Source organism: Protopterus annectens, chromosome 1.part1 (assembly GCF_019279795.1).
Source record: "Protopterus annectens isolate FY-2018-M chromosome 1.part1, PAN1.0, whole genome shotgun sequence".
Lineage (NCBI taxonomy): Eukaryota > Metazoa > Chordata > Ceratodontiformes > Protopteridae > Protopterus > Protopterus annectens.
This window is the reverse complement of record NC_056726.1, coordinates 453,333,700-453,353,699: the sequence shown is the minus strand read 5'-3', so window position 1 is coordinate 453,353,699 and position 20,000 is coordinate 453,333,700. Positions and strand designations below refer to the sequence as shown.

General features: G+C 40.2%; 1 protein-coding gene across 3 annotated transcripts in view; it reads right to left on the bottom strand.

The window, feature by feature from the left end:
* Positions 1-20,000, bottom strand: part of CDIN1 (CDAN1 interacting nuclease 1) — a 1,534,920-nt gene that overhangs the window by 695,963 nt on the left and 818,957 nt on the right. For all 3 annotated transcript variants that reach the window (XM_044075938.1, XM_044075929.1, XM_044075948.1), the window contains 2 exons: positions 19,796-19,875; positions 19,441-19,490 (listed from right to left, as the gene is read on the bottom strand). In XM_044075938.1, the coding sequence (XP_043931873.1) occupies positions 19,441-19,490; positions 19,796-19,875 (130 nt within the window). The remainder of the gene's footprint in view (positions 1-19,440; positions 19,491-19,795; positions 19,876-20,000) is intronic.

The window sequence follows — 20,000 nt, the reverse complement described above, 5'->3', positions numbered from 1 at the left end:
ACAGTACCTACTGATGGATCACCTAACTGAAAAGACTACTCTTCCTCAAGGACAGGAAATGGAAAGCTGCAGAACAGCCCAGTATCAGACTGCTGAAGCAGATACACTAACTGTTCTTTGTTGGCGGGAAACATATGAAGATGCTTTTTCAAGTCTTTTACACTGCAGAGCTAGGTACTTACATGTTGACGACATGCACTGTGTGTTCATTGTTTGGTTAACTACCTTGTGTTGGCTTATCACCATAGGATTAATTTTACTGACCATTAAAAATAAATGCAAAGCTAACTTGTTTTAATACTCAGCATAGCATGCTTCCCCCTTTTAGGCCTTTTTACCATTACCATTGAATAACGCAGATAAAAAGCATTAGGGCATTGGCAGCCAGAGGTTTAAAACTTTGCTACAACATAAGCTTCAGTGAGAAACACCAGATCTGAGTTAACCCAGCTTGCTTACGCACCTGTTGTCCTTCGTTTAACTCAAAACAGAAGCAGAGATACTTTCAGAGAATTATCCCTCAGAGCAGGTTAGAGATCAATGGTGCCTGCACTACTATAATCCTGCAGGATTCTGCTCACAGAAAGCAAATTATGATAAAGAGTTGTTGATATACAACTATCAGTTTTGAAATAACGTTTCTCATCTCATCATGCTGTTGCAAAATGTCATGGTTACTCAGCACACTAGAAGATGGTAAATGTGTACATTTTAAATGCAGTATTCAATTTTTAAAATAGCACAATGCACTGTTTAAAACCAACAAGGTCTTCATGTGCAGAGAAGCATTTAAAAATATATTTAACACTAAAACTTCCCAGATTATTCTACAACGAGCAGTGGGTTAGTTAGAGCTCTACCAATGTTGTTAATAATGCCAGTAAAGGTTATCAATCTGGATACAGTTCTACAACTTGCTAATAATTACACTGTCTGCATGCCAGCAGACATGAAAGTTAGAAAAAGAGAAAGTTAACCAAAAAAGGGGCAGAAAAAGCTCTGGCTGCAAAGAACATTGCAGATATTCAGCAAAAAGAAGTTCAAATTTCATCTTTAGTACAGGACATAGTTTCCAGAAATTCAGAGGAATAAAAAATAAATCAAACAGTTTCAGATGTGCTTAAATAAAGGAGAATCTGCAGGAATATATAAAGTCAAATTACAAAAGGCTGGAAATAAATGGAAAAAAGCTTTAAGTAAATATTTAGATGAACTGGTAAAATTGCAGAAATCCAAAGTTGAAATGAAGGAAAAACTGGCTGAATGCGAGGCTTCTCAAGAAGAATTGGTCCAAAAATAGCACAGCTGAAAGACAAAACATGTAGAGAAAACTGAAATTGTGTGTTATAACAGAATGAAGTGCATTAATTTTATGAAAGTACAAATATGCAACTGTATTGGTATTCCATGGGAGAATTTGATAACTGAGAAGGTGCATCATGTATATGCTCCAAATCTGCCCATGAGAAAACAGCAAAGATCTACATTAGTAAAGATGGAATCAAACTAGCTGAAAGAAGTTCTCCGGACAAAACAAAGCTGTGGTTTAACAGAAAAGTATTAAAACTATGGACAACAGAGAGCTTGTGGAAAATGATTACTTACTGTACACCAGGATAAGAAACATAAGTTTATTATGGCAATTAGGGTATGCAGAGAGGCAGGAGTGCAATTAATTTCACAATATCCAGCTGCCGTCTGAGTATTTTATTCCTAAAGAATCAAAACCATTTTTTGGATGTAGAAGAAGCTAAGAAAGAAATAGAAACATTAACCAACAAAGAATGAGCCAGCAAGCTGAAGGGGACTATGGTTTTTGGTCTTCTGAAATAAAGCAAATAGTGAGACTTGCCACTGCTACCTTTTCCTTTCCTTCCTAGGAAAATACTTGAATGACAGAAAAATCCCAGTATCTAACTACAAAAATCAGGAGTACCTTGGATGTGAACCAGAGACCTGTGTTGGGAAGTTGAAATGATCAGGAAGAGGACCAGCACCAATGTGAAATTAGTGAATAAATACAAGGACTGCAGAGCATCAATCCCATTAGAAGCAGTTTTGACACATGAACTGTGCTTCTGCAAGAAGTGGCTGAAAAAGACTGGGGGTTTGCAGCCTGTGTTAACCTGGTAAGAGAACTCTAAAGCATAAACCCCACTTTATGTCATTAATGCTTGGAAGGGCACTATATGGACTGAAAAGTACAGCTTTTATTACTAGTATCTGCATAAAAAGATCATGAAGTAAATTTAATGTTATACAGTAACAGTTCTGTACAGTATGCATTTGGAGGTATTTTAAACGTGATGTGGGGGAGCTTTATCACTGCTGCTCTATACACTAAAGAAAGTGCTTTTTCATAATTGTAACAATCAGACTTTACACTGTAACAAGATAAAAATGGCTGGAAAAAGCAAGCTTTGTTGTAATCTTGGGTTGCTGGGGGATATAAAAGTATATTCATGTTATTATACACAGAATATACAGAAGTTATTTTTTTGTGTAACAGTATCACTTATATTTACATTATCATTATTATAAAACACAGAATAAATCCCATGCACATGTAGTCCAGCCACACAAAGGAAAAACTTTATAAAAATACAGTTGAGTTTGGTGTGCATTGTCATATAAATGTCTTCATATTGAAATGTCAATACTCATAATGCTTAGTGCCAATGCACCAAAAAGAAATGACTGAAAATGCAGGAGAAGAGCAAATATCGAACATTACTCTTCTTTAGACTTGTTTTTTTGCAGGGCAGCAAGTCCCACTGCACCTGCCCCCGAACATAGGAAGTAAGCCCCCCCAAACATTGTCCTAATAAAGTAACTTTTACTGAATGCCCCCCCCCCCCATCTTCGGTACTGCTAATGCAAATGTTCCTCCTCCTGCTCATACAATACTTATTTTCTTGCTGAACTCTATCCCCTAATATATAGAAAAATTTCTAGTGTACCTTAGTATACACCCATAATCTGACAGGACTGCCTTGAGCTGAACCTCTGTGCACTGGGTTAAGGCAATTGTTACTGATTTGACAATTTTTTTGAGTCCCTTCAAAAGTAGGAAATGAAACATTATTGCACTTTATTCAGTCTTGTAATTTTAAACTACTGAAACTGTTTTTAAAACCATTTAATCTGAATCAGCATTTTTCATAAAGAAACGTTTGTTTGGTTGGATGTTGAAGGACATCTTGGAAACTGAAGTAGTTATTCTTGTGAGGAAAGGTTAATTGCCGAGCATCTAAGCACCATTACCTTAAGTTGTTTCTTTTGCTATTTACTGCTATCCTTTTGGCTGAACTGCTCTGAGCTGCAACTCTGTGTGCTGCATTAAGACGCTTCTTATCTGATTTGATTCTCTCTCTCTACACCAAGAAAGTAAAACTTTATTGCATTTCATAAACAGAACTTTGTTTGGCTAGGTGCTGTGGGTCATCTTGGAAAATGTAGTGGTTACCCTTTTGAGAGGATAACTTACTAAATTTCTAGTAATTGTGCAACCGTGCACTTAACTACAGTCTGTGCAGTGCCACCATTGATTGTAGCTGAATCATAGATAGTGTGTGCATTTTCATTTTTTCTTTCAGATAGTACTTACAAACTGTTATTTCCCAGTGGACAAATGGGTTGATTATGTCCAGAGCAACATTAGCTTAAGCTTAGCTTCACTTGGCTATTCTGATGTACTTTAAGTTGCACTTGAAGCATCTGCAAGTTGTATCTGTCTGTCTCTCTCCGCAATCATCACAGATGTTATTCTGGTAGTACTCCCCCAGCCTTCCCTTAGCTCCCTTGTACACTTAGCCAGCCAACACTCAAAGCTTTGGACAATATGGAGGGTCACAAACATATTCATCCTTCTGTTGCCAGCCTCCTTGCACTTGGTATCCTAAGCCAGTGCAGCAATTGACTTATGTCCACAGATAAACTCCTCCCTAATAAAGAAAACTATGTCTGTGAGAGGTACAAATACCCAGCTAATATGGAGATCTCTCTCTCATGATTAGCAAAATGCAATGAGCATCATATAGTCACATCCTCACATCAACCACTATCACATTTTCAAACAGAACATAAAAAAAGTCACTTGCCAGTGCTGTAAAGAAATCCTTAACAAAAACTCCTAGATTGTGTAAGAACAGGCCTCAGGAGAAAACCCTGCACTTACTCCATGCATGACTAAATTACATCAACAAGTCACCAACATCCCAATCAATTATTAATAAACTAGCTTGTAACAAAAATGGTTAAGTGAATGGTGAATCAACTGTTAGGCATACAGACTCAAGTATGACTGCAAGAAGGTAGTGGTCCCTGTGAGATTGAATGACCTGGGGCACAAAACCCTGAATGACATGCAGAGAAAGACATATTGAAACTTTGTTTATATACAGAGAGAAGATAATTGGTTTTAACATCTGACTTAAGCATCTGTGTCATTCCAGATGCCTTAAATATGCTTCAGCCTAGCATCAATAACCTTGTTTTGCAAGGAATGGCCTACACCTGTTCTTCAAAAGTTTCTGCATACTAGCAAAACCTTTTGCTGATACAATACTGCCATTTTTAGGAAAAGTCCTTATTGTAGACATCCCAACCTAGCAAGCTCATGTAACCCTAAACTAGAGTGCAATAAGTTTGCTCTTTTCACTGTCAATAACAAATTGCCCAATCTTGAGGCACTCCTACATCCAGAATATGCCCTCTTATGTGTGGCTATAGAGACTTAGTTTAAATGTAAAGAAAGCATGCCCCCCATAACTAGGTTTTCTGTCTACCATGCCTTAAGGTCTGATGGAAACTGAAATGATTTCTTCATATTTGACAGGGACCACATGCCACCCAGACTGATACCCACAGATCCACAAACTGAACTACTAGAGCTTCAGTTTATCATGGACAAGAAACACTTCCAATTTATAGCATTTTGCAGAATCCCTCCACATCCACAGATGATCATGTTAGATTCCTGGACGTTTTAGAAGGAATTCCTATAAACAGCAACTCCATAATCTTAGGTGACCTCAGTTATCCTAGCACCTATAGCTCTAAAGTGGATTATGCCCAGAGATTTTTGGATTTAATAAACAGGAATTCCCAATATAAAACAGTAAGTGAACCCACTAGGAGTCAAAATATTCTTGATCGGGTCCTCACAAAACTTGCCTCTACCTCTTCCATTCTACTAACCTCTCCTTCCCCATTTAAGTTGGACAATAAAACTCTGCAACACGACACCAAACTGTTCAGTATTGAAATGGTCGTAATGTAGCAACATACTATGCTCAAGGATCAACAGTGCGTCATGGAGGTACAGTGCTCATTGAATTAGGGATGTTGCTCTTGTATTGATTGATTTTCTTTTTTTGCTTATCTAGTTTAATCTTAACAGCAGTGTACTACATTATAGTTGTCTCTTTTGCTCTTTGTTTTCTAGTGTGTTTGGGACAATGCACATATCTAATCTCTGATACCGACTGCAATTAGGCTTACTCACATTACTTGAATTAACTAATCCATCTTGTGTACTGCTGCTTTGGTTGTCAGAGGAATTGCAGGGGTTAGTGCACAACACTGTTTACTCATCCAAAAAAAGATGGAGATGTTCTACTGAACAAATGGAGTGAACATGAGGTGGTTTGTGTCATGTGGCATGTAAAGGGAATTAAAACTTGCCAGAAAGAAGTTGCAATCCTAAACACCCTCAGGAAATGTAAAGCTGAGGTGGTATTTCTCCAAGAAACTAAAATAAAAAGGAAGAGGGCTGCCTTAACCTTTAAAGGTGGACTGGTGAAATTATTCTGTGTTGTACCTATACAATCAAGTGTGGAGTAGCCAAGCTGATCCACCATCAGTTAAGGTGGAAGATACTATATGTACGGATGGGGATGGCATATGAATAATAGTTACGGTGTTCACTAGGGTTGCTTACCGAATATTAGCTAATGTGCATGGCCCAAATGAAGACAACCCCAATGTATTAGCAGAGTTTAGGTGAAGCATCAGTTCTATGGTCCAAGCTAATATGGGTATACTAGTGGAGGGGGTTCAAAGTGGTTTCAGTCCCTGCTGTACATAGAATTCCCAGTGGAGCTCTTTGCCTCCTGTTTTATAGGGGATGCTGTGTTAACGGACACTTGGAGAATACTATACCCCTCTAATATGGATTATTCTTTCTATGCACATGGTGTGGTGAGTACACTTGATTTCTGGTCAGTAAACCAATCTGTTATGACAGGAGTTGTGAATACTGAAATTGCACCAGCAGACTTGTAGGATCACGCTATAGTAATTATGAGGTGGACAGGGATTATGGGAATACTAGGGTATTACCTGTGGAAGTTTGACCTAATTCTGTTACAGGAAGACAGGTACAAGAGAGCATTAGAATTTGCATTAGGAAATTCTGGAAGGCAGTGGAGCTGCCAAATGACAATACCTTTTCCTTATGGGAAAGGTTCAAATCAAGATGCAAGTCCTTTAATAGGCAAGTGCGTGCAAATAATAGAGCAGAGAGGGATCATTGTCTAGCTTCCTTATCAGTCAAGCTGCATGATCTAGAGAAAGTGTTTAAATCTCACAACTGTAATGTGGAAGATGTACTTTGGGAGATTAAGGGCATTAAGCAAACAATTATGTCAATTCATTATGCCACTATTCAGGAAAAGTAGGACAGATATAAACTACTTCATTGGGTGAAGGGTCTGTCTTCCAATAAGTTAATTGCATCTAAATGTAAACAGCAAGCTCAGATGATGCACATCACCACCTTGAAGGATAATCAGGGGTATTACATACAAACCCAGTTCCAATTAATCAGATTTTAACAATGGACTATGCCGCTATGAGCCAAAATGGACACAACACATTCCAGGCTACTACTTTGCTACTTTGGGACATAATGCCCCCAGTTTTCCACAGGAATCAGCTAGAAGAAAAAGGCTAATTATAAGTAAAGAGATTGCAAGGGCAATAGATATGTTTCCGCTAGGGAAGCAAATCTATTGCCCTCTCAATAGATATGCTACAGCAGGGGAAGGCTCCAGGCCTTGACAGCATTACTACAGACTTTAAAAGGACTTATAAGGATGTGCTGAGCTACCCATTACTGTGCTTCTATGACCAAGCTGTCAAAACGCGAGGTTTCCACCCTACTTGATAGTAGTGAAAGGCATGATGTTTCTCAAGCACCATAAATGCCCATTGTAGGCATCAGATTATAGACTAATTTCTTTATTGTAAATGGAGCTAAAATTATTTGCTATATACTGTTGGCTACTAGGCTCATTTAGTGCCTGGGAATGATGCAGGTTTTATCAAGGGGTGACAAGGGGGTCCTAAAGCAGTGTGAATTTGGGCTCAGTCTCGAAAGTCTGACTCAAGTACACAATGTCACTAGTGGAACACTTTTGGAGGACTTTACTAAGGCCTTCAATATGCTCAACTGGGACTGTGTACGGAAGGTACAGGAGTTTTATTCCATACCCTAGCAGTTTATAAGCTGGATTCAATTGCTTTATCATAACCCTACAGCTCAGGTTTATTCTAATGGATGTTATATAAGTCTATACAGGTAGTTAGGGGCAACAGACAGGGCTGCCTGGTCTCTCCCTTGTTATTTGTGCAGTGGTGACTAACAGGCAAATGTGAACTAAGTTTGCACCTTCTATCTTACAGCTTGACACAGAGTATCAATCCTTTGCAATTTGGTTTGTTGTCAGTTGTGCCACTGATTGAACAGCCCATTGGCACAGGTGTCAGATGTCCTACATACATTAGAAATGTTGTCAGAGGAAACTGGGTTGCAAGTCAACAGACAGAAAACTGCATTATTTTCTCATTGGGCACCAACAACCTCATAGGGACTAATAATTAATGAGGAGACAGAAGTTAGGTATACCGTGAGGTATTTCGGTATTGTCACGTGCAATGAAGTTTGTAAACTAGTACAACAAACTTCAAGCGACTTATGAACTTAACAAGGACATATTTTCATACTTTGAAACACCTGAAACTCCATTTCCTGGGGCACATATAGATGGCTAAAATGTTCATTTTACCCAGAGTGCTGGTTTTCTACGGCATCTCCCACAGGCAGCCTTCTGTCTCTATATTAAAAAGATATAAAAGCTGTTTTCAAACTCTATTTGGGAGAGGAAACAGATGAGGATAAGTAGAAAGAAATGTTTATTCCTACCAAAAATGGGAAGGTCTGATCTGCCGGATTTATTATGGTATTGGAAAGCCATAATAGGCAGCTTTTATATGACAGCTTGGCAGCCTAACCAACTCACTTGATTCTTTGCACAGATGCAGCTGGAAGCTAGCCCACTTTCACACCTTCCCACAAAGTATAGGATTCCTGGTAGAATGGGAAGATGGTTCAAAGTTAAATATGTAGCCCAGTACAGTAATCCCCAAGGAGTGATGACACTTATGTTTCTTTGCAATACGCCTTTGGGGTTAATGCTAAATGCGGCTAAACATAAACTATCCTGGAGAAAGGCTGGGTTTTTCATCTATATAACATATGGAAATCACTCACCACTCATGGATTACTTGGGACACATTCAAGGAAAGTTTTACTGTTTCAGTAGCTGCAATACAGGCAAGTGATATATTTATTTTTTTTTTGGTCCAGAACAATTGTGGAAGAGTCATGCTATAGAATAGGCCTCAATCTCTGGAATGACCTGATCTTCCCAATGAAGCCCCAGCAGTTACCACATTTAATTTCTTTTTTTATCGTGGCCTAATGGATAAGCCCAGCATCCGTTTACAAGATTACTTAAACAAATGGAATGAGATGTGGGAAGAACCCCTATCTTCTGAAGAATGGGAGGACTGCCTTAACAGAGTTTGGAAGCCTACAGTTCCCCAGTTAGCACAGTTCACCTATGCTAAAGTATTGTATCATTGGCACTTTGCCCCATTGAAACTTCAGGGTCAAGGTTTACTGAAACAGGGCAACTGCTGGCTTCTGTTTTTTCCTTGGCACACTACTATGAGTTGTTATGGTTATGCCCAAGGGTTGACAGTCTGGGGAACAGAATCTCTAGAGAGAGATGGCATGGGCTCTGAGTAAGCCTTTGCTTGACAAGACAAGGGCCAACTTCCAGCTATTTGGGTGTACTACAGTAGCAGCTTCCTTTACATCCCTAGAATATATTTGGATAAGAATGGTGACTGCTACCCTTAGGTCTGTCCTGTTCTAGCACTGGAAGTGCTATGACAGCATTGAAATAATAGCCTTCATTAAAGTGCAGCATAGACTTAACAGATGTTCATTCAAAACAATGGATAAGAAAACTTGGAATGAGTTTTATTGTGCTACTTAGCATGAGATTTCTCAATATATTACGATTTATCTTCGTTTTGTGTGTGTGACCTTTTTCTTCGTCTTTTGGATTCTCATATTAGATGTTACCAAAGATGTGAAATGATGGGGCTGTTTAGATACGTTATGTTTCAGAAGACTGTAAATGTTAATTATGTCAGCATTGGCATTCATGTATGCGTTTTTATTTCCTGCTCTATGATGTTTGTTTTGCTTATATGTTGACTCTGTTTCATGTTAAACAAAGTATTGATATCTGCAAAAAAAAAAAAAAAAAAAAAAAAAAAAAAAAAATTGCAACATATTTTGGGAACTTTGCTTGTATGTTAAAGACTCATACTGGTCTGCTGTACGGCATGATTACTTCACAATTTTCACTGTCTTAACTACCACAATATTATTTACTATACAGAACGACACAACCTGGAATTCACCACAAATTCCTATATAAAAAAAAGACATCTTCAATCATGTCATCCATTGAATAATAAACTATATCTGAAATTGCCAAGCTAATTTTTCACAGTGGGAGATCTAATCAGTTGTCATATTATACCCTTCTTGAAGCTGTGTCAGTACGTTTATTATCACTGGGTTCTTCTTTACTACAAACATGAAATCATAAATATTTGCTTGCTCAAGCTCTTCATTAAAGCTCCCGTGTACATTTCCCTTCTAGATGCTTCTGTGGACCCTTTCTTTGCTATAATGACATTGCTGCAGAGTACCAACAAACATGGCATAGATCCAAAATTTAAAACATACTACGCAGTCCTGGAAGATCCCAAATGTCCACCACATAAAGCCTTATAGTTCAACACACAATCTCCACTTAATATTTTTTTCTCCAGTCACAAATTACAAAGTATACGTTAAAATACACCATTGGTAGGGCTTCAATTAGAAAAATGTCTCTGCATTAAGCAGAACACAATTTTACCCAGTCACCTGCAACAAATCACATACTTTGGGACACATGGAAATCCAAGATAATGAGGACCACTACTATGGAAATCTATTTTGTGTTTACTATATTGCCTTAAAATGCTCAATATAGTTTTGACACCTTCAGTTATACTAACCACTGTAAACCAGACAAATAAATGTCTGCATCGCTGTGAAAACTAATGAGAAATGCTAACATCAGACTAATGAAATGCATCAGTAAACCCAAAATATAGCATGAAAACTACCTAAAGAATTTACTAATGCCTTTAGATTTGTAAGAGTGCAACTATAAAATATAACATTCTATACTGAAGGAAAGTTTTTGTAAGTCTGACTTCTGTTGCAAATAGTCTGCTCATGTATCATTCATGAACATAATTCAACCATTATACAGTTGTCTTCACCTAAAATTGTACTTCATCACCAACTACAACTACCTTTTCAAACTCAGTCTGGTAGATCATGTTCACTGACTCACAGGCATCCACAAGCAGGTTTGTTTTAGTGGAGAAATTTTTTAAGGTGCTGTATACATTAGCTTAAACTTCTAATTATTCAGGCAACATTTACGCATCATCTCAAATAATAAATCTTGCATTTGAGTAGCCTGGATTGGAAAGTCATTCAAAAAAGAATTTTTAACTTTCTAATTCTATGCAAGTTGTAGTGCTGACAAGAAACCTGTTCCTTTGTAAATTAAGACTTGAAATGTATCAAAGTAGTTTGAAGCTGGCTAGATGCAAATGCCAAAATTGATAACAGAAACTAATGAGCTCTTTTCAGACTAATACAGTTTGCCAGATACAAAGTCAAGTCTGCCAGCTTACCCTTCATTTACAAGACAATCAGACCTTTGTTTTCACCTTGGAGCTACTATCACACACATGTTCTAGTTCCAGGTCTTATCTTTTTGTTCACTCATTTTACAAATGAACATTTCCAAGTAAGTTAGATGGATTTTTAACCCCTGAAGACAGCTGTGACCAGGTAGAAGGTCCAAGGCAGGATAAACACTTCTGCAAGATTAAGTTAACCCAATATCTAAAAAAAAAAGGAAAGAAATTAAAAGTACACAAGTTAACAGAAAGTAGTATAGCAGTGGAAAGCTTGCTTGGTAGAGAAGGGCAGTAGTACAACAACAAGAATTAAAAAATAAGGGAGTATATAAAAAGTACAGTTGTGTAAACTTACCATAAAGGTAGATGTTCGAGTGTCTTCACTGTTGCAGTCATCACATTTGGGTTATCCCTGCCATGGTAGTCGGCTGCCCTAAATACCAGAGACTTAGTATTTCTGCGTTGGTTGCTGTCGCTTGAGGACTGACGTCAGGTTGTCAGTGGTATAAAGGAAGGCAGCCGATGCCATTACATCAGTTTTTCTTGCCCTAACCGGTCATGAGCCCCCAAAATAGGAGGCCAGGGTCTGGTAGCAGAACCCCACCAGTGGAAAATATACCAATATGTCCCTTGTAAGGAAAGGGAAACAACAAGGAAAAAGGTAACAAAAGAAAAAGGGGGAATGAGGGAGGGAAACCAGGACTGCAACACTGAAGACACTAGAACATCTACATTTATGGTATGTGCACACAACTGTACTATGTTCTTTGTGTTTCACTGTTGCAGTCATCACATTTAGGTAGATTCAGAAAAGCTGAGGAAATGGGTGGAGGCAGTCAAGGAAGCTAGGGGCTGGCTAGCATGCCCTGCAAGACTGCAGAGGCAATACCTGCCCTGGATTTGGAAAAGAGAAGCAGGTGGTAATATTTGGTAAAGGCGGGAACAGATGTCCAGGTGGCAGCCACCAGGATGTCCCTGGTGGGAACTCCTCTGAGGAAAGCTGCAGAGGTGGAGGCTGCTCTGGTGGAGTGTGTCCTGACCCCCTTGGGGGGAGGCTTGCCATGCTGTTTGTAGCAGAAATGGATGCAATGTGCTATCCATTTAGAAATGGTTTGTTTGGAGATGGCTTTGCCCACTGCCCCTGAAGCAAAGCTAACCACCAGTTGATCAGATTTTCTGAAGGGTTTAGTCCTGTCCAGATAGTATCTGAGCTGTCTGTGCACATCTAGAGAGTGCAGAATCCTTCCTGCCTTGTTTTGAGGGTTAGGGAAGAAGGTGGGCAAATGGATGGCTTGGTTGAGAGCCATACTGGACACCACCTTGGGCATGAAGGATGGATTAGTTCTGAGGGATACCGTCTGCATGGAAGATGATGAAGGGTTTCACTGCCATGAGTAATTGCAGCTATGAAACTTTTCTGGCTGAAGTGACGGCCAGGAGGAAGGGTGTCTTCCAGGAGAGAAATTTTAGCTCTGCAGAAGAAGTTGGTTCAAAAGAAGGCAGGGTGAGCTTTTCCAAGACAAAGTTAAGGTTCCAAGCTGGTGTTGATGCCCTTCTGGGGGGCCTCAAGTTGTTAGCCCCTCTGTGGAGCTGTTTGATGAGAGGGTGTGGAAAAAGAGGCTGCTCAGTGGGAAAATGAGCTGAAATAGCAGAAGCATGAATTTGTATAGAGAAGAAAGAGAGACCACTATGTAGCATGTCAGCTAAGTAATCCAGGATGAGAGGGATGGAGGGCTGTGCCGTATTGGCCCCCTTAGTCTGGATCCAGGTGCAGAACCTTTTCCATTTATCTGCACAAGACTTTCTGGTGCTAGGGTGTCTGGCATCTCGGATAACATCCAGAACTTGTTTACTGAGGGTGGCAGATTGGTCAGGGGTATAAGCCAAGCTGCCAAACTGAGTGTCTGCAATTGGGGTGCATGAATTCCCCTTCCCTCTGGGTTAGGAGGTTGGGAATCCGAGTAAGATTCCATGGGAGCAGTGGGGACAGGCTGCGCAGCAAGGGGTAACAGTGCTGTCTGCGCCAGTCTGGAGCTATGAGAATGGTCCTTGGTTTTGCCTCCCTTATTTTGATCAGTACCTTGGGAATGAGAGGTAGGGGAGGAAAGGCATAGACTGAGAGGTTTACCCAGGGGAAGGACAGGGCATCCACTTTCCATGCCATGCCATGATGCTCCCTAGTGCAAAATTTGCTGAGCTGATGGTTGGTGTAGGAGGCAAAGTGGTCGACTTCCAGGGTTCCCCATTTCTGAGTTATTAGTAAGAAGGTGTTTTTGTTGAGCTGCCATTCGTGAGGGTCCAAAAGCTTTTTGCTTAATTGGTCTGCCAGGGAGTTGAGAGAGCCTGGCAGGTATTGTGCTATCAAGTGTAGTTGCATGGAAGAGGCTGTAAACCAAAGGGTCATGGCCAACCTGCACAGCGGGTAGGAGCGAGTCCCTCCCTGCTTACTGATGTACCACATCACTGTGGTGTTGTCTGTTTTGATCAGGAGAATCCCTGGAGAGAGAGAGAGAGAAGGGGTTTGAAAGCTATCAAGGCCTACTGTACAGCCATCATCTCTTTTAGATTGATGTGCAGGGGGAGTTGCTGGGGGTTCCATTGGCCCTGTATGTACCTGCCATCCAGCTGTGCACCCCAAGCATAATCTGATGTGTCTGTGGTGAGGATCTGGGTGGTGGGGTGTGGGGAGAAGGGCAGTCCCTTGTTGTGGGAGCAGGCTGTTGCCCACCAAAGAAATTCCTTCTTCAGGCAAGGAATAATATGTAAAAGAGTTTCCAGATCTTGAGAGTGTTGACACCAAAGGCTCTTTAGGTATCACTGAAGTTTCCTCATATGCAGTCTGGCATACGGAATAAGGAGTATGCAAGATGCCATGAACCCCAGGGCTTGCAGGATTTCTCTTGCAGAAAGCTGGGGCCTGGTGGCCAGTTGAGAGAAGTAAACTGATAAGAAACTTTGTTTCAATGCTGTTAGGCACGCCATCTGGGATGTTGTGTCCAGACTTGCTCCCAGGAAGATTATCCTTTTGGTGGGTACCTGTTTGGATTTCTTTTCATTGATTGTGTACCCCCAAGGAGGTAAGTAGGTCCTTTACAAGGGCCAGCTCTTTGAGCAGCTTTTCCTGGCTATCTGCCTGAATAAGGCAGTTATCTAAGTAGGGGTAAATTAGAATATTTCTGTGTCTGCAAAAAGCAATGGCCAGAGCCAGGCATTTTGTGAAAACTCTGGGAGCAGTAGATAAGCCAAAGGGAAGCACAGAGAACCGAAAGTGTTGAGATCCTGCCTTAAAGCAAAGATATTTTCTGCAGGACTGCCTGATGGGAATGTGGAGAAAGGCCTCTTTTAGGTCCAGAGTGGCTAGCCAAGCATCCTTGGAGAGCATGGGTTGCAGCTGCTGGTATTCTGAATTTTGGGATCACCATGAAGGTGTTTAGAATGGATAGATTGAGGATGGGGTGCCAGGTGCCCTCTTTTCTGGGTACCAGAAAAAGTCTGGAGTAGAAGCCTTTGCCTATCTGCTCTGCAGGAATGTGTTGTACTGCTTCCAAGGAGAGCAGGGTATGGACTTGCTTTTGAGCCTCTGCCCACTGATTCGGTGGTACATTTGGGAACCCTTTTGGGGTTGGAAGGGTGTGGAAGGAAAAATTGTACCCCTGAGACACAATGTTGAGAACCCATTGGTCCTTGGTAATGGTGGACCAGGTGCCTCCTCCTAGGGGTATGTGATGGTGGGGAGAGGCGAGGTTGGGAGGGGGTGAGTCATTGTGAGTTCCTACCATAAGGGGGTGGCTTAGAACTCCCTGGTTTTGAAGTGGAGGCAGTCCACTGCTTAGATATCTGCAACCCCTGGGACTGCTGTCTTGGAGGTCTGTTTCCACGGGGCCTAGGCTGGCCTTGTTTACTAGGTGCAGGAAAGGACCAGTGCTTGGAAGGAAAATGCCTGCTGATCCTAGGGGGCTGTACCTGTAAGAAATCTTTAACAGTCTGCATAGATTTTGCTTTTTCTTCCATCTTTTTTAACAAATCTTCTGCTTTAGTACCAAATAAGTTATCTTTGTGCACGGGTGCATCCAACAATTTTGATGTGACATGGTCTGGCAGGGGTTGTTCCTTAAGCCATGCAGGTCTTCGAATGACAAATCCAGTGACTGCTGCCCTGCAAGAAACTTCTAGGGCGTCAAATCCGCAGTGCAGAGTGTGTTTAGTTACTTAACCAGCAGAGTGCATTAACTCCTGTAAATCTTTAGATTCTGCCCACGCTGGAAAGGAGGAATTTTTTTGTTTAAGGAGTTCCAAGTTATGTTGCTGATATTTAAGCATATGGAACTGACAATTTAGTGCCCTGATAGCAACAGTAGCTGAGGTGTATACTGTTTTACCCCATCTGTCCAGTGCTCTGGAATCCCTGTCTGAGGGGGTAGGATTGTTAGCTGAAGTAGCTTTAACCCCTGAAGGGGTAGGGATTGTTAGCTGAAGTAGCTTTAACCCCTTTTGGGCCTTGAATAATAACCTCAGGGTCTGCTGTTGGGTTTTTAAAATGATATTTGTGAGTCAGGGACTCTGTAGTACCTGTCTGGTTTTCTGGGAGCAGGAGGGAGGGCGTCTGGAGTCAGGCTGGATTTAACAAAGATATCATCTACCGCATCTAGGACTGGGAGGACGGCTAAGGGCCTGTGCTGTGGAAGGTCCAGGAAATCTCTGAGTCTCTTTTTAGACTGTGGGTAGTCTTGATTCTCTCATTTGAAATGCTCCCTTAAAGTATGCAGGGTTTCTCTAAAGGAAAAATCCTCTGGGGGAGAGGCTGAAGGAATAGATTCCTCTGTATCAGAATCCTCATATGTAGAGAGGGGCTGCATGTCTTCATAGTCAGATGCATCGGATTCATCTGACTCTTGTTCAGACAAAACTACTGGAGACAGATCTCTTTTTCTTTTTGAGGGAGTGGCTTGGCTTCCCCTAATCAGCACGATAAGGTCCTCTGCCATTTTAAGCATTTGTGACTGAGGCAAGGGAGCAGGTGCCAGAGAATGGCTGGTAGTCTGTTTCTTGGGGGTGGTTCGACCCCTGGTCCTAAGGAACTCGGTTATTTTAGAAAGAATGGTAGACGTGAAAGAAGACATCGGTTTATGTCTGGATTTGGCGTTGTGAAGGACTTCCTTGGAAGCCAGTGCCTGTACAGCAGCGCCGGACCCATCCAAGGTAGAGATGACCGCAGGATCCTTAGACGAAGAGGAGTTCTGCAGCATACCGGACTCCGAAAGGGTCTCAGTAGTGGCCTCTGAACTAACTGAAGTGGGCATCAGGGGCTGAAAAAGCACCTCACTGAATTTTGGAGGACTGATAACTAGCTTGGCGGTAGCGTCGCCGGAAGGTTTGGTCCTGTGCGGTCTGTCTCTGTCTTTACGTTTTTTCGGAAGATCTTCTGTCGGATGGCTTACTGTAGCCATATTGGAATTAGAGGACTGTAATAGGAAATATCTGGCTACAATAAGGGCCCAACGATGAATAGTTCTGGCGTTAAACAAAGCACAAAACCGGCAACGAGGGACGACGTGGTCTGGGCCTAGACAAGTGACGCAGTAAGAGTGGAAGCCCCGGTGTGGTATTTGCTTTCCACAGGCGAAACAATTCTTAACTTTTTCTGACATCAGTTAGTGCAAGAAAAAAGGATCTCCAATGGGGTACTAAGCTTTTGAAGACTTCAGCTTCAGTTCGGAAACGAAACTCAGGTAGCGACCAACTGGCACTCATACGAACTGCTTCTGCTTCGGGCTCCACGGCAAGAAAAACCGATGTAATGTCGTCAGCTGTCTTGCTTTATACCACTGATGACCTGATGTTAGTCCTCAAGCTACAGCAATGACGCAGAAATACTAGGTCTCTGGTATTCAGGCCGGCCGAGGGCTACCCTGGCAGGGATAACCCAAATGTGATGACTGCAACAGTGAAACATGAAGACCATCTGAGTCTCTCTCTCCTTTTTAAAAGCCACTGCACCTTTTCAAGGGTAAAACAATATATGAAACAAGCTGCAACAAACGTTTTATAGCCAAGTTCAGGGTCATGACAATTGCTCAATTGATGTAAATGATGAGAGCGGAAATGTCGAACCCTAACCGATGACATCAGAAATATCAATGTATGAGAATAAAGGGGAAACATGCATTGTGCAAACACAGTACAGCAGGGATTGGGAAAGTGGCCCTTCCTTTGCTGTAAAACAATCTTGGGATTAGTATATACAATTAGCAGGGGCTGTGGGGGGAGCAGGAGGGCAAGCCTCCTATAAAAAAAAGATATTTTGCTGCTTTCTGTTTTTTGATCCAGTTATCTGGATGTTGGTGTTAAGACACTCAACATTCAGACATTCAGCTGAATAACATAAATCCTCCAGATTCTTACACTTGAGCCTTGCTACCATAAAGATATGTTTTTCCTGATTTCAGAGCTTTATCAGTGCCCTCAGTATATTACAATGCTGTTTATTCTTTTATTGTATGTATTTTTACCAGTATGACTATAACACTATGATTTTCTCAGTTATTGTACATACTCAATTAGTGTAATACATCAATTCTAACACTTCAATATATTGTGTTTTTACCAACACTCTCTGGAGATAGTTCCAACAAAGGTTTTTCTACAGCTGGGACTGGAATCAATGTTATACTATTAGGGCACAGCAAACATATTCACTTCAAAGATACAACAATATAAAGGTTTGTATACCACCCAGACAACACACACACACACAGATATATCTACAGTAAAACAAATAATAACGCACATTTCCGATCTCCTTAATGTAGGCAAGGAAAGTGTGACCAATTCCATGGTCTGAGCCTAGATGATGTTGCATTTACCCTATAAGTGTATCAGATATGACTGTGATGGTTGAATCATTCTCTTGATCAAGATGTCCACTAATCTGAAACCACAAGATCATATCAACATAAAGCATTTTGACACCATTATAGCATATGCGCACTACAAGATGTCCAAGAGGCATTCTGTCGTGCTCCAACTCACTGATCACATTTTTTGAGTCCTGAGCAATTGACAACATGTAATACAAAAAGAAAGACTTATCTCCCCTCCACGTCCCATATTAGTGATGTTTTCAGAGCTTCACAAACATGAGCTCCGTTTTTTTTTTCTTTACAACACTACAACTAAGTACAGCACAAACATTTATGTATGTATAAATATGTGTGTGTGTATAGATAGGATTCCTGACTGCAATCCACTGACTACTTTTTGAATGTAAAGGCACTAGCATCACAAGCCAGCAGTTTGTCTATACACAGAGAATGGCTCTAAATAGGAATACGGAGCAGCAGACATAAACTTGCAAAATGCACAAACCAGATTCTTTTTTTTTTTATTGGAGGGTATGTCTAATGCATACCTATGTTTCCTTACTTACACATACTAACTCTGCAGTCACACAACCATGTACAAGTCTGCAACTACATAAACTCTGCTATTTACAGACAGCAGAATTTGAATTAACAAGGCCTTTCAACAGTTCCATTCAGCGGTTAATTACGTACACATATGCACCTCACTATTATATACTCATCTCTGATTGACAGATGAGCACTATGGATACGTCATATAAAAAAATTAAAATACAGAGTGCCTTATAATAATAGTGTTTTGAAGTTTAAAGATTTAAGCATTTAAACATCAGACATTCATAACTATATGCTTACTGTAGCCTTAATATTTCTCCCTCTTTCTCTCTATCTGTATATACACACACACAAAACACACACACACATATATATATATATATATATACATATATATATATATATATATATATATATATATATATATATATATATACCTATATATATATATATATATATATATATATATATATATATATATATATTTCAAGACAGACAGTATAAGTGTGCATATGTGTATTAAAATATATGTGTGTGTGTGTGTGTGTGTGTGTGTGTGTATGGGCACACTTTGGTTTACAAGACAAGGTAAGTTACCAATGAAATGTGGATTTATAACAGCAAAGCAACTACCAAATCTACATCTTTTAAATTCAGCAACACTTCTTGACAGAAAACTGATGATTTTAATTGAGCTATCTGATTATGCATTTTGCTTCTACAGCAGATACCCTAAAAGCATTCCTTTCCTACTCTAGTGATGGAAATTATTTAAAAAAAAAGATCAGAAAGAAATGTGTTACGTGGAGCACAACATTTTCAGGTTTAAAGAGCAGACATCTGATTTGAAGAACCAGAACCTGTCAACTTAAAAGGATTTTATGGAAAAGGATACTGTTTGATGCAGTCCACTAATGGTCCATAACAACAATCATTGACTGTGCACTGTATAAGAAAAAGATGCATACATACGTGAGCCAAAGACACTTCTCCAGTTAAATACGGTCTTTAAAAATTGAAACTACCTGTGCTGAAATGATAATCAAATGCTGCTAAAACAGCAAACACTATGCATTTTTATTCACTTTAAAAGTAAATGACAAAGCGGATTGAAAAAGCTGCTCATAGACTGTTTTCTCAGCAGTAGTTTACGAAGACAGTAATTAAATGAGGTTTAAAATTCTTTACTTTCCAAGCCAAATAACAAAAATGCAATTGGAAAAAATAAACAGCAGAGCTGTGACTAATACCTGAAAGACTTGACGAGCAAGGACTCGATCTGGAATTTTAGATGGGTCTCGTATCATGCTGTTTATAACTGGCTTTGTGGCTATAAAAAAATATTAAATGATTAACACACAAAATAAAAAAGAGCAACTTAATAACAGGCATAGCATTCTTAATATCATTAATAAAATGGCACACAGATTGGGTATTAATAGCTGTTGTTCTTCA